The sequence below is a fragment of the Macrotis lagotis genome, chromosome 2 (assembly GCF_037893015.1).
Source record: "Macrotis lagotis isolate mMagLag1 chromosome 2, bilby.v1.9.chrom.fasta, whole genome shotgun sequence".
Classification (NCBI taxonomy): Eukaryota; Metazoa; Chordata; class Mammalia; order Peramelemorphia; family Peramelidae; genus Macrotis; species Macrotis lagotis.
This window is the reverse complement of record NC_133659.1, coordinates 329,072,099-329,099,731: the sequence shown is the minus strand read 5'-3', so window position 1 is coordinate 329,099,731 and position 27,633 is coordinate 329,072,099. Positions and strand designations below refer to the sequence as shown.

The window sequence follows — 27,633 nt, the reverse complement described above, 5'->3', positions numbered from 1 at the left end:
TTTATAATTTACAATTTTCCCTTGGGCTTTCTTACCTCCTTTTTTTATATTCTATATAATATGTACACATGTACCCATTATATTCTTAGTGGAGTTATTATTCTTTGATTTCATACACATACAAACACACACACATTCACTCTCTCTCTCTCTCTCTCTCTCACACACACACACACACACGCACACACACACACACTCACTCACTCACTCACTCCCGAGAATCCGAAGTCAGTTTGGGGTATTTATATAATGAAGAATTATGGGGCTGTTTGACAGAGGTGTTCAGATGCTTTTAACCACCGTTGGTGCTTTCGCTGCCTTCAGCCTGATGACCATAGCTGTGGGGACCGACTACTGGCTGTACTCCAGAGGGGTTTGCAAGACTAAAAGTGTCAGTGAGAATGAAACCAGCAAAAAAAACGAAGAAGTCATGACCCATTCTGGATTATGGAGAACCTGCTGCCTGGAAGGTATTTGAATCCGGATCTCCTCCCACCCTCCTCCTTCCCACCCTTCACCCCACCTCCGTCTCTCTCTCTCTCTCTCTCTCTCTCTCTCTCTCTCTCTCTCTCTCTCTCTCTCTCTCATTCCCACCCCTCCCTACCCTCCTCCAAATAAATCCCTCCACATTCCACCATTTTCTTACTTCATTCCTTCCGCCTGCCTTAGATCAAGGTTGGTTGGTTTAGTTAGAAGTAAAGCGCTCAGAGATAGCCATACTCTACTCTGTTCCCTCCTCTCCCTCCCTCCCCCCCCCCCCCAGCCTCCTCATTGGAATAATCTATGTATAGTGAAAACAACAAGAGAGCCGCTAAAAAAGCGTCTGGGGGAGCCGCCGCTCTGGGTTCTGGGTTGGCACTGCCTGGGGGAGGAAGAAAAGGAAAAATCCCTTTGGTTTTAAGCTGCCTCTAATAGAGAAACAATTTCTTCTCTCCTCGCTGGTCCTGTTTTCATGAAAAGAGGTCCAAAAGCACTCTGACTCCCCTTTCACCCCCCCCCCCCAAATAATAAAGTCCCAGGAACGTCTTCACCTGCAAACCTTCCCTCTTCCTTCCACCATTCTGTTGTTTCTAAGAAATCTTGTTCGGGAGACCCTCCAGATCCCCCCCCCCATCTCATCCAGAGTTCGAGAGAATTTCGTAATGTCTATGAGCGGGCCCGATTGTTGGAGGTGATGTGGTGTGTGTGTGTGTGTGTGTGTGTGTGGCCGTGCTAGCGCTGACAAAAACCTAAAAATAAAGAAGTCTCTCGCAGAAAGGAAGCCCAAGTTCTGTGGAGCAGAAATGCACTTCCACCGAGATTGACTTGTCTTCCAGCTAGAAAGGAGATTCAGCACTGCAGCCACATTGGGATAGCAGACATTGTGGAAGGGGGCGGGGGTAAAGCGGGGAGGTGAAGGCCCGGGGGCGGGAGTGTCAGCAGTTTGCCTTTCAGTGTCTTAGCTGGTAGTGCCATTGGAGTGGCTGTGTGTGTGTGTGTATGTGTGTGCGCGTGTGTGCGCGCGTGTGTGCGTGTGTATGTGTGTGTGTGGTGGTCTGCGAGTGCAGGACACATGCAAGGGGGCGCTGGGGGCAGCCACCCCGTGAGACACAGAAAATACTCCTGCAGGTCAGACAATATGCATTGAGAAATAAGCTGGGAGCGTGGGGAGGGCTGAGCATTTGTGTGTGTGTGTGTGTGTGTGTGTGTGTAAGCTCGGAGCCCAGAGAGATCCACTCCTCTCCATGTGTGTTCAAAGCCCCAAGCACCGGTTTGCTGATCTGAAGACTGGCGGGGGGGGGGCTGCTCGAAGCGAGAAGTGTGGAGTGGTCACTGCTGCAGAATAGCTGTGCTCCAAGCCTCCCTGGGCCAGTGATGCGGGGAGCTGGGAGGCAGCGGGGGTGGGGATGGGGGTGTGGGGTCCGTGAGCAGGCAAGGGGAGGGGGGGAGAAGAGAGAAGTGGGAAGATAAAGGCCGCTCAGCAAAACTGCTCTTGGGAAATGGTCTTCTGGTCCGGGAAGCCGTGCGGTGCCCCCCCCCCGTGCCCCTCCCCCACCCCCACCCCCTTCCCCCTTCTTGGTGCAAACGGTTGAGTGATGGCTGAACATGTTTTGAATAGCTAAGTGACTTCATTGAGCGATGGGCTGTTTGACGCATACTGCATTCGTTGCCCTTTCTCTCTCCAAGTCTCTGCCTGGTACCGTTTTCTGCAGCGGAGTTCTCTCCTGCATACTATATGCCAGCCTCTAGCCAGAAAATCAATACCAGGAAATTAATCGGGGAGCTTTGGAAGCCGAATGCACACACACACACACACACACACACACACACACACACACAACACGGGGGGGGGGGGGGGGGGGGGCTTCATGCAGCTCCTCATTAACCGTGGCCAGACTTCTCCTTAATTAAGCATCCATGGCCCCTTAGCTACCCAAAGAGAAAGGCAACAGAAGGAATTAGGGTCTCTTTAGAGAAAGTAGCCTATCTTGTACTTTGCTTGCCTTGGATTGAAGTTAGATGCATGGAGACAGGTAGGCTAGATTGGGGGGAAAGAAGTGGTAACATCTGGGGGGAGAGATGTTCTGAAATGGGTCTGCACAAATAGATGTTCCTCTATGGGGTTCCAATGGCCAAGATTGAGAACCTTATCTTTAAAGCATATTATAGTTCCCCGAAGGTCCAGGGACCTGGGGGTAACTTAGGTTTGTTATTTGTGCTTTAAAAAGAAACAAAAAGATATTTTCATTAAAAATCTGTTCCTTTCATTGCCCCCATCCCAAAATGTATTGGCTTGAACTCTCTTCCAAGTCATCCATACTCCCTCTGAATCATCCGCAAAGAGGTTCTGACTTGCAACACTGCAAAAGGGGCGTGAGATGCAGAAAGAAGCAGTGGGCTTGGCCCCTGCAAGACCCCCCCCCTCTTCCTAGCACTGGGGGGGGGGGGGAGGGAGAGACTCAAGCACTACTGCCTTAGGGAAACTATGCTCCGCCTTGCATCCAGTCACAGTCTCTTGGAGCAGCCATCATCTTCAACCCACTTGTGGCCAAATGCAGAGGCAGGAAGGGTGGGGTGCACAGGGCCAGGGCCATGCTGGTAATTGCCCAGGCCTCTGATCCAACAGGCCTTCCCAAGGTGGCAGGCCACACACTGAACCCTGGAGAGGTGGCTGAGGAACAAGAAGGTAGCATTGGAATCAAGGCATTAACTTGATAACAGAGGTTGGAGTGAAGGGTGAATATGGCATTTTTCTTGGTTGGTAGATTTGTTTATTTTGGACTACTTTAAATAGAGCCACTCTTTGCCAAGATCTATCTTTCTCCCTTCTCAGTACTGAACACTCCTGCACCAAATTGTACATCCAAAAAATCATCTGTTTTCTCCCTCTCCCCCCCCCCCAGGAATTGTGAATATATTTCAAAATCCTCAGCAAGAGTTCACAAAAGGTGAAACACAAAAGAGAAAAATAACTTTATGTTATTTCTAATGTCTTCCACTCTTTGTTTTTTCTTCTTCTTCCTTTCTAATGCAGAAGCTCAGTTACTTGTCTCCGTTATTACCTCTGAAATTAATGGGTCTGCTGGAGAATAGCAAGGGACATAGTCACCTGTTCTGAACTATCGAAAGGATGCAAGAGAAATAGAGAGCCAGGGATTTCAGATCTGAATACAAAGAAGCAACCTCAAAGATGACTTCAGGTTTAGTTGGAGAACAGTTCAGAACTCTTCTTTGGGAGCCCAAGTCATTCATTGTGTGTGTGTGTGTGTGTGTGTGTGTGTGTGTGTGTGTGTGTGTGTGTACTGAATTACATGAGTCTCATTTCAGGAAAGAGGATGAGTTGGGTCAGGAATTTAGGCCATAGGTGGCATGAATGCACCAGATGGGCAGGCTCTTGAACTTTTCAGGAAACCCTTGTGAGGGGCCTTAGGATGAAGAGAACATCTTAGAATCTTTCAGGGTAGAAGGCAATGAAAGAAACAGTGGTTCTGATCCAAGACAAGTATGTCTAAGCATCCAGATGCTTTTCTCTTTCCCCCAGAGTCTCTTCTATGCTTAGTAACCTGGTAGATCACTTAAAAATGGGGAAAAGCTCTTTGATCTTTTCTGAGTTTTCCCTTCTCTCTTCACGGATTCCAGTATTCTTCCCAGAGATACTCCTTACCAGTAAAGAGAAAGGATACTCTTTAAATGAGATTAAGTATGACATGGAATTATCATTTATTTCCTTTCTATCTTTTCCTTTCACTCCCTCTCTCCTTCTGTGATCCTGCTCTCTCTCTCTGTCTCTGTATTCCTCTGTCCTGACCCTTTCCATCTCTGTGTCCAAAGCCCTGTCTCTATATTTAGTTTTCTCTACTCTCTGTCTCTTTCTGCCTCTCTCAGTTTCTGATTCTCTCTCTCTCTCTCTCTCTCTGTCTCTCTGTCTCTCTGTCTCTCTCTCTCTCTCTCTCTCTCTCTGTCTCTCTCTCTCTCTCTCTCTCTCTCTCCTCACAGCCTAGTTCTGGGGCAAAAGAAGGCATTTCCTCTCTAGCAGAGCTGTTATATCCTGACAGCCACTTCTCTTTCCATGCCCCCCCCTCCCCTAGACATATACTTGTCGCTCAGTCAAAGCACCCCTGCCAATCTTTCAAAGGCTTCAATCCCTTTGAAGCAAAACTTTGCTATCTTCCCTGTTTTTTTGCCAAATTTTCTCTTCTGAGTTCCTTTGGACCCATGGTTCCTCTGCTCTGGAGAGCAATGAACTCAGCTCATTCTAACTTCTGGAGGAGGAAACCATGAAGCCATTTCCATTTCAGTAAAACTGACAGCTTTTCCCAACCATTTTCCCCTGCAGATATAGATAATAACAATAATTATTATTAAGCATAGCTATTGAGATTACTCACTGGCCTTCAAAGCATATTAGGTTATTTTCCACGACAATTGGAGGATAATTTAACTCTTCTTTCAGTACATCAAACCTAGTAGGCCCTCAATTGTTGACTAATTTATTCAGAAGTTCAGAAAGGTAACAAATGCTGGCTGACCCAGGCACCACCATAATATAGAAAAATGGGCAGGGTCAGTGACAGATAAGGGTCCAGGGGGTGGAGAGAGAGAAATGTCATAGCCATCTCTGCCTTTCTCTCCCTTAAAAAAATAAAAATAAAAAACTGGTTAAGGAACTGCATGATCTTACAGACAGAAAAACCTGAGTTTATATCTTCCTCTAACACATATTTAAGCTGTGTAATCCTGTGGTGGAGTGCCCAGAGCAATGGGCCTGCAATGAAGAATACCTGAGCCCGAATTTGGCCTTGCATCTTTAGTGGCTGTGTGATCAGTTCTAGCCAAGGCATTTCACCTTTGTTCATCTTGATTTCCTCAACCATAAAATGAGGATAAGAATAGCGCCTATCTCCCAGGGTTCTTGAGAAAATCAAATGTAATCATATTCATAAATCACTTAATAAAGTGCCTAATAATGCTAGATATTATTGCTATTGTGAGTATGGTGGGGGTTGTTGGTTATTATTCTCAATGGCCTAGGTGATTAGCTAAGACTATAAAAGTTCAGTTGATCTACATTAGTGAAGGAATTTTCCACACTGGATTTTCTCCCACATGAATGAAATCACAAAGCCAAATAGAAGAAAGAAATTTTGTTACTAATGAATACATTCTTATACCATAAAAGAACAATGTGGCAAAAGGAGTTATACAGTTCAGAACTGGCTAGAGTAAAGAGACACAATCATATGAAAGGTAGCACAGAAAAGTCCCCTCATGCACTGCTCCCTTTACAACTAGTCTGAGGAATTCCATAGGATCTGAGTTTTCAAAAAGACAAACCATAATAATCCACGTATTCATTATTTTCTGAGTTTTCTGGGTTACAAAGAATTCACCTCAGAGTAATCCTCAGGAAGGAAACTTCAAGTCTTGACTTCTACTTTGCAGAAGGGAAAACTGAGACCCAGGAAAGTTTAGTTATTTGCCCAAGGTCACTCAATGAGTTATTATTAGAGTCCAGGCTTAAGATTTACATCTTTTGGCTTCAAGTTCAGTTCTCTCCTCAACACACCTTGTTCTGTTCCTGAATAAAGAGTACAAAGTTCAGTGGCAATATTGTGAACAGTGAAGTCTGCCTTGACATAAGTCTTGGAGTTGAAAGGAGACTGAGAATTTATCTCATCTAATCCTTGATTTTTTAAAATGTTATTTTTATTTTCAGTTCCAAATTCTCTTCTCCCTTCCACCTCTCCCTAACCCATTGAGAAAGCAAAAGATATGGTACTATTATACATGTGAAAATCTGTAAAACATCCACATTAGTCATTTTAAGGGAGAAAATGGAAAGAAAAGTAAAGAATGAAAATACTTCAGTCTGAATCCATTGGTTTTCGGAAGGAAGCTGGCTAACATTTTACATCATGAATCCTTTGGAGTCATGGTACAAAATTGCATTAATTAGCCAGTACTAAGGCTTGCACAGTTGATTTTCTTGACATTGCTGTTATTATTGGGTAAGCTGTTCTCCTGGTTCTGCTCATTTTCACTCTGCATCAGTTCATATAAGTCCTCCCAGGTTTTTCTGAAATCATTCCTTTATTTCTTATGCAAAATACTAGTGCATCACATTTGTATACATAACTCATTCAGTCATTCCCCAAATGATAAACATCCCCTCACTTTTCAATCCTTTGCCTCCACAAAGAGTTGCTATAAATATTTTTTGTGCATATGACTCTTTTTCCTTTTTATTTGATCTCCTTGGGATATAGACCTGACAGTAATATATCTGGGATCAAAGAGTATGCACAGTTTAATAGTCCTTTAGGTTTAGTTATACATTATTCTCTGGCCAGTTCATCCATAGCTCCACCAACAGTATATTACTGTGCTATTTTCCCACATCTCCTACAACAATTATTATTTTCCTGTTCTGTCAAGTTCATCATCATCATCATCATCATCATCAGTGTTGTTGTTAGCCAAACTGATGGCTATGAGGTGAGACCTCAGAGTTGGTCTAATGTGCATTTCTCTAATTATCGGTGACTTCATGATTTCATATTATGATTGATAGCTTTGATTTCTTCCACTGAAAACTACCTTTTCAGCTCCTTTGACCATTTATCAATTAGTGAACGGCTCCTGTTTTTAACAAATTTGGCTCAACTCTCTATATATATTTGAAAAATGAGACATTTTTCTGAGAAACATTTCAGTTTTTCCCCGTTTCCTGCTTTTCTTCTCATTTGATCTATAGTGGTTTTATTTGTGCAAAACCTTTTTCATTTTATATAATTTAAAATATCTTTTATTTCCTGTGAATCTTTCTATTTCTTCCTTCAAATAGTTTCAAATAGTTTCAATTTTTCTATTTAGTTTCAAATTTTCTATTTAAGGAACCTGAGGCTCAAAGAGTTTGAGATTTACCTGTTGTCATTTTTAGGGAGTAGCAGAGCCATATCCTCTGTCCCCAGTCTAGTATTACCCCCATGTTATCTCCCAATATAGCTAAACCTTAAAACCCCCTTTTTTTTCTTCTAACCACCAAGAAGCTTGGTGACTTATAGGTTGCCTTTCATTCAAGTCTTAATGGTCCCAACCAGTCACTCCAGGAAGAGTTTACTTGGAATGATGTTGATGTGTAGACCAAAGTATGTACCAATAGGGGTCTTTATTAATGCCTTCTTTTAGGATCCTATGCTCACCATTGAGTTTTACCAAGATCTCTCTGGTCTGTAGAGCTCTGCTGCCATCATGTCTTGAGATGGACCAGTCCCAACCTGTCATAGGCCATCCTGTTTTCTGTTCCCTTCTGAATATCATTCCAATATATTTTAGCTGCTTTACTTCAAGCTTTAGAGTCAATGAGATAGGAGCAATCACCTCATCTAATCTTGACTTTATAATTTATGAAAATAGGGGCAAGTTCACCTGGTTCTTCGACCACTTACTGGGAAAAGCCATGAATGGAAGTGAGAAATGGGAAGCAATTACACTTTAACTCAGAGAGTAGTGGGGCTAAAAGTTCATAAAGCCAGAAAAAAAGTGGCTAAAGAGATACAGAAGCATACAGCATGTGACCAGGGAATGATAGGGTGGAGGGAGCCAGGTAGTATGGCTAAGGGGGTGGAGAAGGGAACAGGACACAGAGATTCACTCACATAACTATAGGCAATAGTTGGGGGGACTAGGAAGCATGACTCTGAGGGAGATGGAAGAGGACTGGGAAGGAGAGCAGTTGGGAGGGGGGAGAATGAGAGGGGGAAGGGCAGGAGTTTGAAGATTCAATTTTATAGGGTTTGGGGCGGGGGGGGAACAGACTAACTCTTCTCTGTTCCATCTTGGGTTTAGTTCCTTTACATATCTGAATCATCTCAATGTTATTGATAAAACTTTTAGAACATCAGCACTTTTTTGATGTTCTGCTCTGGAGGTCTAGGATTTGTCTGGAATTTACATATCACAGGACCAAAAGGTCCTAACAGCAGCACATGGGTGATTTCTGCTGATTCAGACTGATTACCAGAATATGTATTTTGATTTATATGGGCTACAATTTGTAAAATATGCTCCTTTAATCTTTGGAATTGCTTGTCCATGACCATGTTCCCCTTTGCAGTTTAATTTTCTGCTATTATCCCTTTATTCTGGCACCTTTTGAACTTACTGTAAATTTATATACTTTATGTAAGTTTATATACTTATAAACTGACCATACTGAAGAAGGGAGAGGGGGTCAGGTGGACCAGAACAAGATACATTTTTACACAAATTCCTTAATTTGACCCAAGCCCAGAGAGAAGAGACTTATTTGAAGTCACACAGTTAGTAAATGGCAGAGCTGAGATATGGATCAATACTCTTTGACTCCAGCTTCAATATCTACTCCAAATGCCATGCCACACTTGGGGGTCACAGTTCTTGCAGGGTCTCACTATATCCCCTGTCGGTGATAGACCCAAAGTCGTCCCTCTAGCAGACCTTGCACTTGCTGTTCTTAACAATGAACTCAAACTTAACCTGTAACTGTCATCCTTTCCAGTTCTGATTAGGCACATGGAAAATTTTGTCAAACTGAGATAACACCATGAAAATCAACCTTGACCTGTCCCAGGCACTTATGACTCCTAGATTCAGGGCTAGAAGAGAATTCAGAGATCACCTTACTTTCTAATTACATTGCATTCATTTTGTGTATATATTGTATGGCATGAGAGGCAGTGTGTTTCAGTAGTTAGAGAGTTGGTCTAAAATTAGGTAGACATGGGTCCATAGTCCTGCCTCTAACTCTTGCTGGCAATTGTAACCCTGAGGAGCAAATTACTTACCTGTCAATGCTCAACAACTCATAAGATATTAAGGAGGTGAGGGCGGCTAGGTGGCGTAGTGGATAAAACACCGGCCCTGGAGTCAGGAGTACCTGGGTTCAAATTCAGTCTCAGACACTTAATAATTACCTAGCTGTGTGGCCTTGGGCAAGCCACTTAACCCCATTTGCCTTGCAAAAACTAAAAAAAAAAATTGAAGTCCTTTTTACTATGTGACCTTGGAGAGGTCATTTGAACCCTCAATTCTCTTTGTAAAATGGAAGTACAGTCATTGCCTTAATATAATACAAAAATGTCAGGGGTTGCCAGAAGGCATGATAGAAATGGATTTTTCAAGAGACAATTAAGACTAGATCTATATAATTTCATTCATTTTTTATGGAATTCCCAGATAAGGAAAATTTTTACCATGTCAGAGTTGCACCTTTTCTATAGTTTAGAGTATTCCAAAGTTTCCCTGGCACTGAGAGCTTAAGTCAATATGGATTAGAAATGAGAACTCAGGTGCTTCTGGTTCTGAGACTACCTCCACACCAAACTGCTTCCCAATTGCCATTAGAACACTTTCCTCCTTTTCCTAAAATCTATCGGATGTCTCTGCTCCTACCTTGATTCATCCAGTGCCCCCACTCTACTCACAAGACACTGACTATCCCAAGTGCCACGTCTCTCTGATGGTTGTTTTCCCCTTCTGTTTCCAACATTGGACCTGTTGGGATCCCTTGGACTTCCTCACACAAAGATCTCAGTTACCCCTTCACTCTACCACAAAAGATCACACCTGGAAATCCCCCTAAGTTCAAAGACCAGGGGTCAGGAAATTAAGGTTCTGCTCCCACCTAGCTGTGAGTCCTTGAGTGAATACTTCCATCTCTGGGACTGAGTTTCTTGGATGTAAAATAGAGGTTTTGGAGTAGATTAATTCCAGGGTCTCATATAGAGTCAAAAGAATAACATTGAGGAGGGAGGGTCTTTGCAGAAAAGAGGAACAAGTTTGAAGTCAGACCATCCAGGCCTCCTTTTGGAAGTTGTCATAGAACTTTTATGGACCACGCCCTTTATAAAATGAGAGGAGGACATTACATGATCTTTGAAGTCCCCTCCTGCTGTATTCATCAGTTTATGCTTTGGAACCCTATTTTCTCATTGACAAACAGCATGATATAATCCACAAGGGAATGGATTTGGAGTCAGGATGACCCCTACATGAAGCCTATCTAACTGTGTCACAAAATTGCATAACCACTCTGAGCCTCAGTTGCTTTATCTGTGAAATAAGGATAATAATATCTGCAATCACAGGAATGTAGGAAGGTTCCATTGTAAAAGAAAATACTTGTGAAATGCTTTGTAACCTTGAACTTGCTATTTAAAGACTTTTAATGCAATTGCTATTAATTTGTGAAACTGTAATCACTTATTTTCCCGGACCTTGATTTCCTCATCTTTTAACTTAGGGAGTTAGAAGAAGTCATCTCTGTGGTTCCTGTTAGCTCTTAACCTATGGTCCTCTATGACAAGAAAACACTTGTCTCAGTATAAAATGAGGGGGCTGAATTAGGTGGACTTTAAGGTGTCTTCCAGCTCTAAAAAAAATGATCAATGATTTTATGACTGGATTTGAATCTGAACCCTGCTACTTCATGACTTGGCCAAATCACTTCTCCCCGAATCTCATTTTCTTCCTTTGTAAATAAAACAAGGAAGCTAGATTAGATCAACACTAAGTTTCCATCCATCATGAAAATCTCTGATTCTAGATGCAAATCATCCAATGCTATTGCATTTTCAAGCAATGGATTGGGTTGAGATCAGCAAAATAATTTCCCTTGTGCCTCAAGACAGTGTTCAGTTTGTGTCACTGGAGAATTTGACAGTAAATTAGACAAAGGAAGCAAGTGTGGTGAAAACATCTTTTTTTTTGCTTTCTAATAAAATAATAAAGACAGTGTGAGGAAGAAAGATAGGCTTACATTGTAATATGTCAGGGAATGAAAGTATTGAGAGAAAAATCAACCCCTGGTTGAATATTCCATAGGCACAATATAGACCAAAGATTATAGAGAAGGTGAATGGAAAAAGAATGATGCTCTCTAACAAGCTCTGCAAATTCTTCTAAATAGATACCATCTCAGTCACCTTTGTCTCAGTTTGCTGTAGACTAATTGCAGAAATGTTCATGGGTAGTTTATTGGTTTTAATTCAGAGGAAGGAAGGGAGGAAAAGAGGAAGCAAAGATGAAAGAGAGAGAGAAGGGAAAAAGGAAGAAGGAAGAAAGAAGGAAGGGGTCAACAGAAGACCAAGAAGGGATGGAGGTAATGAAGAGATGAGAGAGGAAGGAAAAGGGAGGGAAAGAAAGAAGAAAGGGGGGAAATTGTAAAAATTGTTCTCATTCTGCTCACTTCACCCTTCATCAGGAAACTTCCTAGTTTCTTCTGAAATGATCCATTTCATATGATACAATAATATTATTAGATAAAGAAATTGCAATTTCTTCAATCATTTAATAATAACAATAATTATTATTAGTCATAGAATGCTTTAAAGTTTGCAAATCACTTAAATATTAGTTCATTTGAGGTTCAAAAACAACTCTTATTGCCAAGATATTATTCTTATCACCTATATACAGATGGGGAAATTGAGGCAGACAGTGGTTAAGTGACTTGCCAAGGATCACACAGTTAGTCTATGAGGCAGGATTGAATTCAGGTCTTCTTGACTCCAAGCTCACTATTCCACTAGCTAAGGACCATCTCAGTTTCCAATATTTGTCTACTGAAAAGAGCTGCTATAAATATAATTATGTATATGAATCTTTTTCTTCTTTCTTTGATTTCTTTGTGAGTTTGGAAGGGCACCTGTTTTCCTCAGTCTACCAAGCTCTATAAACCTCCTATAAACAATCATCTCCTGATTGGCCTCAACAAAGAGGATGGGTCCTCTTTATCCATATGCTGTACTGGTTCTGACATCCCAATTCTATAAGCTGATAATAAAAAAAAAACCAGACAGACAGACAAATTGTTGTGTTGACATAAAATGTGTGTTGTCTTATGTTGATACAACACACATGCTGTGTTAGTGTTATTGAGTCCTTTACATTATTTCATTTGATCCAATATCAGGAATAGGGAAAGGGAGACCCAAGTAATTCACCTTTTCTAGTCAAGGATTGGTAGTTCTTATCTCAAACAAGGAGCGCCCCCCTTCTTCTGTAAGGCGATTAGAAGTCAATTAAAGTTCCTACTATGTTATCAAATACTGATATTTGTTAAATATTGATGTTTTTAAATATTGCTGATAAAAAGACCAAAACTACAACAATCCTTCCCTTCAAGGAACTTACAATCCATTGGCTGAGGACAGAGACAGAAAACAGCATGGACAAAGATTCATTCATTTCTTGAGCCTGCCATTATGAAATGCCTGTGATATGCCAGCTGACACAAAGATAAAATGAAATCTTTCTGCTCTCAAGGACGGAATTGGTCCTGAGATTTCATTGATCTAGGGCATTCTGAGGTGAGGAAATTCCTCCTGCCAATGCAGGGCAGCACCTTCTCTAAACTCACATTCTTAGAAGCTGCTTAGAGAGACTTGTCCAGAGTCACACAGCCAGTGTGAGTCAGAGGTGAGATTTGTCTTAAGGTCTTCTTAGCTTCAAGGCCCTCTATCCATTCCCTACATTACACTGAATTCTGTTCTCAAGAAGTTTACATGTGAGGTGAGGTGTGATAGATAGTATAGTAGTGTAAGAAGGATACCAGACCAGGAAGTCTGGGTCTGCCACAGGCTAGCTCCGAGCAAATCTCTGAGCCTCAGTTTGACTCACTGACAACAAGAAGGTTGAATTAGATGACCTCTACGATGCATTTCAGTTCCATTTTATAAATGAATGGGGAATGATTAAGTTCCCAAATATTTGGGGGGCCTCAAGTGGATGCTGAAGAAGGATTTAATTCTTCCAGGCTAGGAGAGATGAGGGGGGGTAGAGGGAGGGTGGAGGGGTGTGGACTAGAGAAATTCTAAAGTCCCTTCCCCCCTTTGAAATATGATATTGTGCATCAGGGCACCATTCATACTGCTCAACCTAACTAAGACAGGGCAGTGGGATTGCTTCTTCCTACAGTGACCCCCTTTCAGGCTACTTGTTTTCATTTTCTGTTTCCCATTCCCCCCCTTTTCAACTCTAACCTTAATGATTCTTTTAACTTGATTCCACTTGGATGGTGACAGAAACAGAATAAGCATGAGGTAGAGTTGGTCAGCATTCTCTTGGGAGTGTTACTAATGTGTCATAGAACATCAGAACTGGAAGGATGAATGTTAAGGCTCATCTTGAAGCATCGAGGTGTCAGGTGATTGCGTACCTGCCATTGGGTCGCTTAACTAGTTCTGACTAGTGACTCTTGGGAAATTACTTCACCTCCATGTTCTCATCTGTAACATGAAGGAATAATAATAAATAGCAGTGCTTCTCATATATACTTATGTTTGCATATATTTCTATATTATATATTATTTCATTTGGTCCACGAAGATAGGAAGGTGAGGCTCAGAGAAATTAAATGGCTTGCCCAACATCCTTCATTGTCTGGCTGAATATAATGTAATGAATATAATGTAATTTATAGCAAAGTTTGCATTTTTTAACCTTCAATCTAGGGGATTCTAGCCCAACTCTACCATTATGAAATCTGAAGCAAGTCATTTAACCCCTCTGGGTGACCATTTTCTTCTCTGTAAAATTAGAAAATCGGATAAGATTTTTTTTTGAGGTTTGTTTCAACCCTACACCTAAGATTTTATGACAATAATTCTAGTCTTAACAAATCACTCCTCCATCCCTGACTGATAATTTCAATGACAAAGACACACATCACACATGCACACACACACACAACACACACACACACACACACACACACACACACACACGAACAAGCTCGGACTCTGGACTTGTCCACATTCCTGTTGCGCTACCTCCAGATAGTTATGCATAATTTCAATCTCCCTCCACTCCCTCCCTGGAAGAAATTCCTTTATATCTCAATATCTATGCCCATAAGTTATTAGACAGTTTTAATAACCCTATCTCTTCAGTAGAGGTTCACAGGATCCTAGATATAAAGTATAAGTCCAACCTTGTCATTTTACAGAGGAGGAAACTGAGACTCAAGGAGGTCAAGTGATTGTCCATGAGAAGAGACTAGTAGCAGCTGATACAGATTGTCCTTTGACTCAATCCACTGCCCTTTTCACTGCCTCATGCCCCACTCCTTATAAAAAGAAAACCCTTATTGATGCTCCATTCACTAGTTTCTGAACTCCTTCGACCTTGTTTGTAGCCTGTCAGCTGCTAACCAGAGGGCCAAGAATTATGTCCAGAAGCCCAGGTGCACTGGCTGAGACCTCATTGTGGGGGGAATTATCGCCTCCCTCAGCCACGATGCAGTTTCTCTTTACAGGCTGGCTAAGTAACCATTGACCCCTTTTCCTGTGTACAGCCTCACCACGTGCCAAGAGCCTTTGTTCTCCTTCTCATATATCTCCAGATTGGGATGTCTTCCCTCCAGAGCTCTAACGAGCCTGGGGTGAATAGACTTTACCCCAGGGTGCTCACATGATGTGTATTGGTGAAGGAAGAAGCTCCGAGCTTTGGTGCAACTATAGCTCACCTTACAATCCTCTGGAGGGATGGGTACAACTTCCTCTGGCTATTGCCTTACAGGATCCTACCTTCATGGCATCCTTCCTTTGGGTCTGGCTTTCCTCCCAAGCCCCTTTCTCAGGGTAAGGGGTGAAGGCAAGGACTCTCAAGGGATTGGTCCATCTTCTCTTCAAGAGACTGTACACATCTCAGGTGGCACAGTGTGTCCTTGGTCCTAATCCAACTATCAGTCAATCAACCAACATCTATTAAGTGTTCATTATGCACTAGACACTAACGCTAGTGACAGAAAAAATATACAAATAAACCAAAACACATGCATATAAATATACAAAATATACAAAAAATAAGCCTTCATTCTAATTCTAATATATGCTTACAGATCAATAAAACCAAGTATGACTAAGTATACAATGATTGAGGAGGGTATTAATAATTTGGGAAATCAGATTAATTATGGTTCCACTAATCTCCTCACTTTCTCAACTTTATAATTATCCCCCAACAATCTCCCCTACCTCATCTTAAAATTCCCCTGTCTTCATTTCTCTTCTCTTCTACCCTCATTGCAAGTTTTCTACTCATTTTTAACTATTTTTTCATTGCTTGCTTATACTTAGATACATAGGGAGAATTCTAGGCACTGGAGATCCAAAAATGAAATAGTTTCTGTCTTCAAGTAGCTTCAGTCTATCATCTTTATAAACAAAATCAAAACAAAGTAATTGAAGGATACAAGGAGAGGGCTTAGCAATTTTGGAGACTGAGGAAGTCTCTGTCTAGAAGGTAAGAAATTCAGCCTTCAGGGAAATTGGGGGTTCTTCCAGGTGAGGAGCAAAAGTGTGTTGGAGGGAGGGCTGATTGTTAAATTTTCATCTTTAGAATTTCCACCTTGGAAATTAGCACTCTGCAAACCAGGGCTTGGTTTATGTTTTCGTTGCTTTCTAGGCTTAAGAAAGTGATGTTAATAAGGCACATTAAGCTAACAATTGCAAAAATGAGAGAGAGTCTGTTCTTAACAATGGGGATGTTTAGATGCTTTTTGAATTGAATTGAATTGAATTGAATTGAATAGAATTTCTCTCAAAAGTTCAAGATTTTACCTCTCTACCTTTAAAGTAAGGTTGTATAAGGGACTCAAGAGTGTGAAAACAGGCACTTTCCAACTCTTGTTTCAATAATGGGTGAACTCTCAGAGCTAGCAGAGTAGAGAGAGGGATAGATTTAGACAGAAAATCTGGGTATAAGGAACTAAATCACTGGAGCAGAGTTGGGTTCTTGTCCAATATCTACCAATGACTATAAAATTAAGCCAGATAACCTCTTGTGACCCTGATGGGGGAAATTAAAAAAAAAAATTTTAAAGCTTTATAAATCAATTAGAAACTAAGAGAAATGTTTCTTGTGGGAGGAAAGTTGATAATAAAAACAGCTATTTGAAAAAAATAAGGTGAAAATCCCTTGAAATTAAAATCTGAGTTTAGTTCTAAGCAAAATTTTACTTACTTACTGTGTGACCTTGGGCAAGTCCCTTCCTTCCTTAGTCTCAGTTTCCTCCTTTGTAAAATGAAGGGAGTTGAACAAGAAAGCCTATTGGGTCCCTCCCACTTCTAGAGTCTATGAACTTTTCTTACCCCAAAATTTAGAAATACATTTCTTTGAGAAATCCCTGAAGTGGCCTCATAAAAGCCAATCTAGAGGCAATGAGTTTTTGTACTATAGAAAAGATGCAGAAAACATTCATATTATGGGTAGAATCAGATGATTTCAACCCCAGCTGGGTCTCCCCTTAGATTGTGTAGCTTTGGACAAATCCCTTTTCTGCTCTCAATCTCAGTTTCTTCATGTGTAAAAAAGGAGTGGGGTGAATTCCTTGGTCTCCAGGGTTTCTTCCAACTCTAAATTCTAGAAAGTTTAAAACCACAGCCTACAAGTTATGCAAAATATAATAAATAAAAACCATTAATATTTGCATGCATTATCTCATCTGAGGTGTTTATTCCATATGAGCATATGAGAACTTCATGGACCATCCCAAGTAAAAGCTCAAAGATCTCACCTCTTTGTTTTACAGATGAGAAAACTAAGACCCAGATATGGGATATGATTTGCCAAGGATCACACAACAATTTAATGAAAGAGTTAGGTCTTAGAATCATCTGACTCACAAGTCACTAGTCTTCCCCTAGGAAAGAATAAAGTGAGGAGGGGCAGAATGGGCTGCTACCATAGGATTTAAGATGAAAGAGTATTTACTTAAAGATGGTATATTCTCTCCATTTTGGAAGTGAGGAAACAGGAGCCTAGAGAGATAAAATAACACGTGTATGGTCACATAGCTTTAGGCAGGTTGCAAGTCCAGGTTCTCTGACCGTATCACAAGCATATATATATATCATATATCCATCTCCCTCATTTTGCAAATGAGGAAACTGAAGCCCTTAGAAGATGAATGACATGTCTAAGATCAAAGAGATAGTAGAGGGAAGAGCTAAAATTTGAACCCAGGTCCTCCAGGGTTCTTCCCCCCTACACCACACAGTCCAGTAACCTCAGTTTACAGATGTGCAAAGTGAGAGATAGAGAGGGAAGTCCTCATAACACTTAAAAGAAATTTTAACTAAAAAGCAAACCGAGACAGAGAAGTAAAGCCCACTCTCATAAGACCGTGATCTTAGAGACAGATTATCATTGACTTAAAGCTAATGGACCATAGAGGTCCAGTCCAACCACTGTTCCCTTTAATATTCCATATGAGCAAAGTCAGATCCAGAGAGTTGATGACTTTGTTCACTCACAGTCTCTCTCTTGTCCTTTGCACTAGCAGACTCTGCAACCAGAAGTAGAATGAACTGTCCCTTTAGCACCTGTCCCTTAGTTTCCTGGGTTTCCTTGAAGACTCAGTTCAAATCTAACCTACAGAAGTCCTTTCCTTGAGTTTCTCCTCCTTCCTCCAACCCACCAGTACTAATGCCTTTTCCCTTCAGATTTCCTTTATATGCTCTGTAAACATTGTGCATTTACTTAGTGATTTACATATTATCTCCTCGAAGGCAAGAACTGGTTTTTTGCTTTTCTTTGAATATTCTAAGCCAAGTCCATAGTTAAGACGCAATTGATAAATTCTTGCTAATTGACTGACTCAAAGAACCAATTTCTACTTGGGTATTCTGACTCCATCTATTCCAGCACACTTTCTAGGAGATATCTTCTGTGTTCAAGGATGATATCCAGTAAGGAAAGGAACTGAGTCAATTGACCTAAGGTTCATGGAGGGTAGAATGGAGGACACAGAGTGGACAGAGAATGAGATGAATAGGGGGAGGGGGATTAAAGTAGAAAATGAGGATCCTGGACTGAATTGAAGACCTAAGTTCAAGAATTATAACTGCAGAAGTCAGAGGGGAATGGACTAAATTGAGACCATCTTATCAAGGGAGTTTCTTGACACAAATTGGGTTTGGCAAGAGTAATGGTACATCCAGAGGGATTCCTGGATTCAGGTTTAGGGAGTGTGAGGGTATGGTGGGCTGGGGTCTCTGAGCAGGTTGTTGAGGGAAGTGGTGGAGAACTGCTGGGCAGCTCAGTCTTTGACATAAGAGTTCAAAGAATACCTTTGCATCAGCTGCTTTTGCTCCAGTCTCCCATCTGCAAGGCGCAAAGTGAAATTCGTTTATCTGTCAGCCCAGGTGACAAAAGAACCACTAGAGTGGCTCACACAAAGGATCAGAAAGGACTTGGACTCCTCTGACCTCACTAGGAAAGTCCAGAAACTCCCCCTGGAGAACTGATAAAAGAGCATATCCTAAACACTGGCATTAAAGTTATCAGCCCATTTCTAAGCTGGGGGGGGGGGGGAGGGAGGGGAAGGGAAGGGAAGGGTCTCGTTGACATGAATAAGCACTTTCTGGAAAAATGCAGAAGAGATGGGAGATTTGGTTTAGGCTGGGTTCATTGCCTTCCTAGGTCCTTTCCAACTCTGGTTTGGTAATGCTGAGAGCCAGGTGAAGGAGAAGGAATCAAGAGAGAGGGGGTTCAAATCCAAACTTTGAGCCTTACCAGAGTCTAACTTAGACAGAACCTCTCAGGGTCTTGGTTTCCCCGAGGATTGTAGTGATTGTAATGAAAAGAGATTTCAGAGACCATCCTTTCAGAGATAAGGAAGCTCTGAAGATGAACTAGCCCAGTATCAAGAGATAGGAAGGGAGGAAGGAAATGAAAGTTTCTATAATGTCTGCTACACACCAGACACTACAAATATTGTCTCATTTTATCCTCACAACAACCTTGAAGTAGCTCTTATTATCCCCATTTATAGCTGAGGAAAGTAAATCGAACAGATGTTAACTTGACCAGGGTCACATAGCTAGTAAGTGTCTGCAGTGGGATTTGAACACAGGTGTTCCTGACTCTAGTCCCAGACACTCTTTCCACAAAGGCATTTAGAAATGAGATTCTTTTAAAAAAAATTATTTGAGGCCATGGGGTTAAGTGACTTGCCCAAGGTCACACAGCTAGGTAATTATTAAGTGTCTGAGAGGTCAACTTTGAACTCAGGTTCTCCTGACTCCACTTCACCACCTAGCTGCCTCCTAGAAAATGAGATTCTTTATCTGAGCTCTGTGATTATGTACAAACACATGCACAAATATAGATTTATATATAAATATAGAGAGAGATGTAATATATACATATGCTATATATTACCATTCATACATCACATTATGCACATCACAATTGATTTCTATCCCATATTTGATAACTATTTAAATATAACTGGTTTCCTTTATAATCTTGTGTGTTTTATTTTATGCATTTAAAAACATTATTCTGAGGTCATCATAGTCTTCACCAGATTGCCTAAGAGATTCAAAACTAAAAAGAAGTTAAGGGCTTCTTGTCCACTGGGTTCCTTTAGAGACTGACTCTAAATCCCCTCATTTTTCAAGGAAAGAAACTGAACCCAGAACAGACAACTAATTTATCCAACATTACAAAACTAATAAGTCTCTGAGGTAGAATTTGAACCCAAATGTTTCTGGCTGTGCCACACTCCCTGCTTCTGTAAATGAGGTGACCGAATTAGATGGCATCTTTTGCCCCCTTTCAACCCAACATCGGTGATCCTATGCCAATTCACTTAGGGGCTCCATGGTCAGATAAGAAGGTGCCCCAAAATAGGACAGGTAAAAGTAAAAAGAGGAAGGACAGACAGATGCAAGCCAGGACAGGAGGTGGGGATGGGTGATAAGAAACCATCATCACAGGTTCTCAGTCTTTGGGAGGATGGGAGTCAGAGGTGGGGAGCAAGGTGACAGGGAGCAGAAGCTCTCTTGGAATAAGAATGAGGTAGAAAAGAGAGAAGAGGAAGACAATATCCAAGGGATCCAGCGAAACAGGTGTACAGGGCAGGCCCTTAACAAAGCAGATGGATGACTGGAGCCCCAAGGTACCATGACAGTTGGGCTGAGAAAAGGAATAGAGTGGCAGAATGCAGGGAGGTGCCTGTCCCTTCCCTAGGCAGGAAGAGAGAGCATTCTCCCACACCCACGTTTCCCCAAATACTGAAAGATAAATAGCTAAGAAAATAGAGCACAGAGGGAGAAGACGGGACTGGAGAAACAAGAAGCCCTGTGGTCAGGAAAGAGGGTGGGGGAGGAATTGCCATGCTAAGGCCAAGGAGAAATAAAGAGGACCATCTGACCACAATGGCCCTAGAGACCAATGCATTTCCCTAGAATCAGCCACTTCCTACTAGAGATTCTTCACGATACTAATGAGTTTGAACCACCATCCAATATTGGTCAGAAGCCGGAGATTATAATTTATTCCTCCCATCACCACTTGCCTTTTTCAAGTTATCAAAATTATAGGGTGGGAAGGGTGTGTTGTGGGAACAAGAGAGAAAATTTCATTCTGAAGAAAGAAACCTAGAAACATTCTGAGATCAAGAATCAATGAGGAAGCTTCAAGGGTTCTGTTCCCTATTTAGAAAGGGACAAGATTTGCCAGAGATGCATTGATTCTTTATAAGGTCATGAATTTGAGCTGGAAAGGACCTCCATGACCATTCAGACCAAACCCCTTCTTTTACAAATGGGGAAACTAAGGTCCAGAGATACTTAGAGATTTATCCAAGGTCACATAGATAATAATCATCAGAGAAAAATCTGAGCTAATTCTCCAAGAGAATTCTCTTTCCACTGCAGCTGTACAACCTATTTCTTGTCTTATAAATCAATTCAGCCTGAGCTGGAGAAATTTCCTGTTTATCTTCTTGTAGGGTTTTGGAGAGATATCCCATCTCTCAATAGACCCTTAGAGGACCTGGTTGATACTCTAGCTCTGCCATTTATTATGTGAGTAATATTGAACAATTCACTTCAGAGCCTCAGTTTCCTTGCCTTGTGAAATGGGAGGATTGAATGACTTTCTGAGGTTCTTTCCTTGGTGATGATCAATGATTATTTCCTCTCCAGTCTCCTGGAGGTTCCTGGTCCCATTCCACCCCTCACCAAACACACACACACACACACACACACACACACACACACACACATGCGCGCGCGCGCACAGCCTGAGCCTTTCAAATATGAAGGGATAGGCCCTCCTCAAGATGAAGAGACACTTCCCAGAAAGAAGCAATCTGATTTCCAAGTAAAGACTATGCTTTCATCCAGAGAACAAGTGATAGAAGAAAATAAACATAATAATGACTGAGACAAGAAGGATCTGGAATAATGTAATCCTCAAACCTAAGAGAGATTATCTCAGGCCTGAGATATAGAGGTGGCCAGAGAGGGGCATAAGAGCCTTTCATCTTTCTGTTGGTCTTCCCTCTACCACTTAGACAAGCTGTTTGTTGGTTCTTTGCTCAGGTCATCTCTAAAGTGGGGAGGATGCTTATTCTGAGGGCTGCTTGTACTTAAGATCCAAAGATAAATTCAGAAGTTAGAGAAGAGGAGAAATTTGTTAGATGGAGAGACTCAGAAGACTAGTCTGTTGCTGGAATAGTTGAGAGACTCCAAGGCCTCTTGAGGTGGTATGCTAATTCTAGGTGTTAATCAGTGGCTCTGTAGTGAAAATTACAGATTTACTATTTACATGGGCCCAGTGAATGGGGACAACTGTTACTCATTCCTAGAGCAGGAAGGGGAAGGATGATCAGTAGGGAGGAAAGGATGAAGACTATAATAAGGCATCCCTTAGAAGAGAGCCGGTGAGTCTAAAGCAACCCCCAAAATCCCATGAAAAGTCAATAGTATGCAGGAGACCACTGGTGGGTTTGAGAAGAGATAAAAAAAAACAAAACCAAAACAGAAGAATGATTCCATGACTCCCAAAACAGCCAAGCAGATAGGGCAACTCAGATCTCTTCCCCAATTCCAAGAAAAGGGAAATGGCCTCCAGGGCTTGTAATATTTATCATCATTAGTACTATTGTCATTGTTGTGTTTTAAATAACTGGGTTATTGAGTATCAATAATAAACTAATGCACTCTCCCAACCCAATTACACCCTGGAACTGCCCACTGACTTATAATGCAATTACAGCAACATTATTATGGTCTCCAATTTGATTTTATATATTTGGCAATTATTTGTCCCAAATAATCATGTTGTTATCATTAGCATTGGGGCAATCAATCAAACGTTTGTTATTTTATTGAATTCATCTAATGTTCTTCCTCCCAGCAAGGCTTAAGGCTCCGTACCAGAAAACAGCCCTCAAACAGCTGTGGAATAATGGCAGGAGTGTTGGCCTTGGTATCAATAGGGCAGAGATTCAAGTTCCTGGCCCCCTGAAGTTATTTTGGCATATCTAGTTATCTCAATTCATTTTGTTGCCACCTTATAGAACATCATCTCCTTAAGAGAAGCTTCAGTTTGGGTTTTATCTTTACCTAGGATTTATATACAGTAGACATTTAATAAATGCTTCAATTTGAATTGAAGCCCTAAATCTTTATTGGCAATTTGGAGAAGTCTCATCTCTTCTCTTTGAAAATAGTGCCTAGGACAGTACTTGCATATACTATTTGTGGTTATTTACTTGTTTTGCAGTCGTGTTTGACTCTTTGTGATGCCATTCTGGGACTTTCTTGGCAAAGATACTGGAGTGGTTTTGCCTTTTCCTTCTCCAGCTCATTTTACAGAGGAGAAAACTGAGGCAAATAGGATTAAGTGACTTGCCCAGGGACACAGTAAGTGTCTGAGATCAGATTTTTAACTCAGGTCTTTCTGATTCTGGGTCTGGCCTTTTATCCACTGTGCATAATATAGTCGGTGATCTATCACCTATTACCTGTGTAACCTTGGGTAAGCTCGATTATGTAAATTTAACTTTCCCCCTCTGGAGAATGGAGATAATGCCACTTGGGCTACCTACCTTATAGTTATGGTTAGGAAAGCACACTTTAACATAATATAGGAATCAAGGTTCTTGTCACCAATATTTTTTTGAATCCATCAGATTTCAGTCTTTTGTATCAAAGGCAGAAAGAGCAGAAGGGGAAAAGAATAAAGAAAGGAGAATTTCAGAAAGGAAGAAGGGTTGGGAGGAAGACAGAGAGGCAAATAGCTTCCACCTCCAGATTGCAGTCAAATTGTTCATCTGCCAGAAAGATCCAGTTCATGGCACCTTAGATTTAGAGCTAGAAGGGACCTTAGAGGCCATCCCAGGCAAAGTCTTAACTTGAAGACTTCTAGAGAGACCCTGAAGAGACTAGAGGGAAGGTGGGCAACAAGGAGTCTTCTTCTCTGCTCTGTCTGTCCTCAGTGATTCTACTGCCATTCCCTAACTCCTAGCCTTTCCAGGGGACTAATAATAGCCAAGGCACAGTTGTGGAGAGAGTGAGATGTGACCCTTAATGCAATTAAGGCATAGGGTAGTTACTTTAAGAATGACCTCACTGGATAAGAGTTGGAAAAAACAATAATTAATTCTAATAATTCACCAAATGATATAAATTTCCATAACAGAGATCCTTAGAATTTTGAATGGACCTCAAAGGTCATCAGATCCCATCAGATCCCATCCCCCCGGACCATACCATGCAAAGATCAATCTTCTACAACAATTGTATCATCCTCAAATAGAATGTTCTTTGTCATTTTCAGTCTTGTCCATCTTTTTGTGACCTTGTTTGGGGTTTTCTTGGCAGATACTGGAGTATTTCCTTCTCCAGTTCATTCTCCATATGAGGAAACTGAGACAAACAGGGTTAAGTGACTTGTCCAATGTCACTCAGGTAGGAAGTATCTGAACGGGATCCGAACTCAGAAAGATGAGTTTTCCTGACTTCAAGACTGGCATATTATCTGTTGTGTCACCCTTAAAGAGAAATGGCAATCACTGTTCCATACATAAGTGTCCCTGTAGATCATATTGACTTAGCTCTAAAATGTAATAATATCTATGTTTTGTTTTAGTTTCATTCATTTTGTTTTATTCTCCCTATTATATTTTCATTTAGTTCAGGTTAACCTGCGGAGTGTCATAGGCCACTTACAGCCCATGGACTGAGTGGCTGACACATGATCTACAGCATTCCTAATTGTTGGCTAGCAAGCCTCTGCTTGAAAATCTCCCTTGATTGGGCATCCCAAGCTAATCAAGGTCATGATTAGGCAACTCTGCTTCGCAGGAAGTTTTCTTAATAGAATATAAGCTCCCTAGAGGCAGAGACTGTTTCATTTGTTTCTTTGGGTCTTTAAAGGTATGTATAATGTCTAGGGTAAAGGAAGCAGTCAATACATATTTGCTTGATGGATTGATGGGTAGTCAAGTCAAATTTGCTTTTTTGCAGTTTTCACCCATTGCTCCTCATTCAGTCTTCCTCCTTCCTTATGGTAAATCAATCATTCATGCAATCAGCAAGCATTTATGAAGTAACTACATAAAACTAAAACTGACCTTCCTTGCAGTGGTCCCAGATAAAAAAAATAGGTAATTTTGACTGATGAGGTAGAATACTGACTTTGGAATCAGGAAGACAAGTTCAAATCTACCCTCAGGCACTAGCTGAGTGACCCTGAGCAAGTCACCCCTATTTGCCTCAGATTCTTTACCTGTAAAATAAGCTGGAGAAGGAAAGGGCAAGCCACGCCAGTATCTTTGCAAAGAAAACCCCAAATGGGATCACAAAGAGTCAGACATCCCTGAAAAACAGTTTTAAAAAAATGCTGACATTTCTGCAGTTTCCCATTATAATACTGTATGAGATGGGGCTTTCAAAAATGTCTTTCAGAGGCAGCTAGGTGGTGCAGTGGATAGAGCACTGGCCCTGGAGTCAGGATAACCTGAGTTCAAATCTAACCTCAGACAATAATTGCCTAGCAGTGTGGCCTTGGGCAAGCTGCTTAACCCCACTGCCTTGCGGGGGAAAAAAAAACCCAAACAAAAAACCCTAAAAAATAAAAAAACAAAAGCGGCTTTGCTGAAGTGAAGTTCCTGATAGACCTTACTGATAAAAATAACCAAATGTAAATTGGGAAAAATCACAAGTTTATGGATTTGGAGGAGGAAGAGACTTCAGAGTCCAATCTCTTCATCTTACAGATGTAGAAAATAAACCCCAGAGAGGCTAAGAGACGGGTCCAAGTTCACACAGATAGGAATTAACAGAGCTGAGAAGAGACCCTCTGCTTCCCATTTTGCCAAGCTGCAAATGAACAAGAGACATAAATGAAGGGACTAGAGAGAGAGGAAAGCACTCAAATAAGAATGGGAACCAAAACAATTTCAATCATAAGCATCTTGCCACTAACCTTTTTTTTATAGAAATAGATATAGCACCGAGTCAAAAATAAATTATACTTACATGGTACTTTAGGCACACCTTATTCACTGCCTGTGATACTTCTACAACATAGATCATACTCTCCCAATTTTACAAATAAGAAAACTAAGTTTCAGAGAAGAAAAATGGTTCATCCAAGTCAGTGGCTAACACAACCACCACACAGACACCAACTATAAGGTCACTATTCTTTGCTTTGGGGGAGCTAGGAAGTGAATTTTCTTTGTTTAAAAAGGGAAAGTCTACAGATGAATGGGTGAGAGAGAGAGAGAGAGAGAGAGAGAGAGAGAGAGAGAAGAAAAGGAAGAATCAAAAGGTAAATGATGCAATTGGTATTATTTAAGGAAAAGTGGAAGATAGAGCATAAAATTTTGATTTAAAAAAGGATTACTTAAAAAGCAAGGAAGGAAACTTTGAATTATTGTCTTATGGGAACCCCAGAACTTTCCTTGGATTTATCTTTTCAGTAATGAATGGATGGCAAGCTCGTGAATGAATGCATCCTCTATTGGAAAAATCACAACTCCTCTGACAGATAATTTCCTAACCATGAGAGTGGTCCCCAGGTGGAATGGGTTATCCTCAGAAGATGAGATCCCCTCCCCCCAGCTCTGGAGATCTTCAAAGAAAGGTTGAATGGCTACTTGCTAGGGACTTTTGAGGGGATTCTTGTTCATTTAACATTGGCCTAGATGCCTGCTGAGGTCCCTTCCAGCTGTGAGGCTCTATGTTTCTATCATCCATTTGGTGATCATTTAGTGGCATAGATGAAATTAGTTGATGACTGCAGCCTGCTTCCTCATGGACAAATAAAACCATTTGTGGTAATTGAAACTAATTCATCCTCTAAATAGGGAGAGACCAAGAACAAACAGTCCACTGAGCAGTCTCCTCTGACCTTCTAAGGAGTCGCATTGACCCAGGCAGGGAAATACTGTATTCCCATGACTCTTTTATTATTATTACTGATGTGTTTTTTTTTAATTTCACCTTCATTTCTAAATATATCTTTCGTCCTCTCCTACCCAGAGAAATATGCCTTGCTACAAAAACTAAAAGAGAATGTGGGAAAAAAGGAGGGAGCAGTTCGGTAAAATCAGCCACTACATCACCCCTGGCTGGTAGTATATTCAGTGTTCCATACCCCTAGTTCCCCCACTTTATGAAGAAGGCAGAAAAGTCAGTTTTCCGGCTTGATTCTGACAATTATACAGTTTTGCCAACTATACCATTGCAAAGATCACAATTAAACTCCTCCCTTCTCTTGCCCATACATTTGAGGCTGTTCTAAATTCCTTCTTCACTACCCATCCATCATAGAAATTCCCCTTTCCTTTTTTCATCACCACTGTCACTATACCTGCTACTTACTTCTCTTTGTAGACATTCCTAAAAGTCTTTCCAAGCTTCCCAGTACTCATCCTTCTCATTTTTAATTACAGTCCAGGAATAACCCATTAGATTTATGCACCCAATTTTTTTAGTCATTTCCCTCTTATTGGTGGATATTCCCTTTGATGCCAGTTTGATGTACATTATCCTATTGGAGTACCTCAGTAATCCTGTGAGGTCTGGTCTATCCTCATTCCTATTTTAGAGAAGAAGAAATAAAAGCTCAGAGAGTTTAAGTGACTTGCCCAAAGTCTCCCAGCTTCTAAGTCTGAAGCAGGATTTGAGCCCAGGTCTTCCTATCTTCCAAGGCAGAGCTCTCTGCTATTTCCCATTCCTGTGCCTCACTTGAATGAATTAATCTCCTCCCAGCAAAGCTATTTCCTTAGAAATAACACAATATACAACTGACGAAGGTATGGACAGCTAAATAGTTTCCTTGGGCCATGCCATATCCAATTGC

At 41.1% G+C, this 27,633-nt stretch overlaps 1 protein-coding gene across 1 annotated transcript in view; it reads left to right on the top strand.

The window, feature by feature from the left end:
* Positions 1–259: 259 nt before the first annotated feature.
* The window catches only part of CACNG2 (calcium voltage-gated channel auxiliary subunit gamma 2), a 159,353-nt gene continuing 131,979 nt past the window's right edge, over positions 260–27,633 (top strand). The window contains exon 1 of the mRNA XM_074226837.1: positions 260–470. Within this exon, the coding sequence (XP_074082938.1) occupies positions 260–470 (211 nt within the window). The remainder of the gene's footprint in view (positions 471–27,633) is intronic.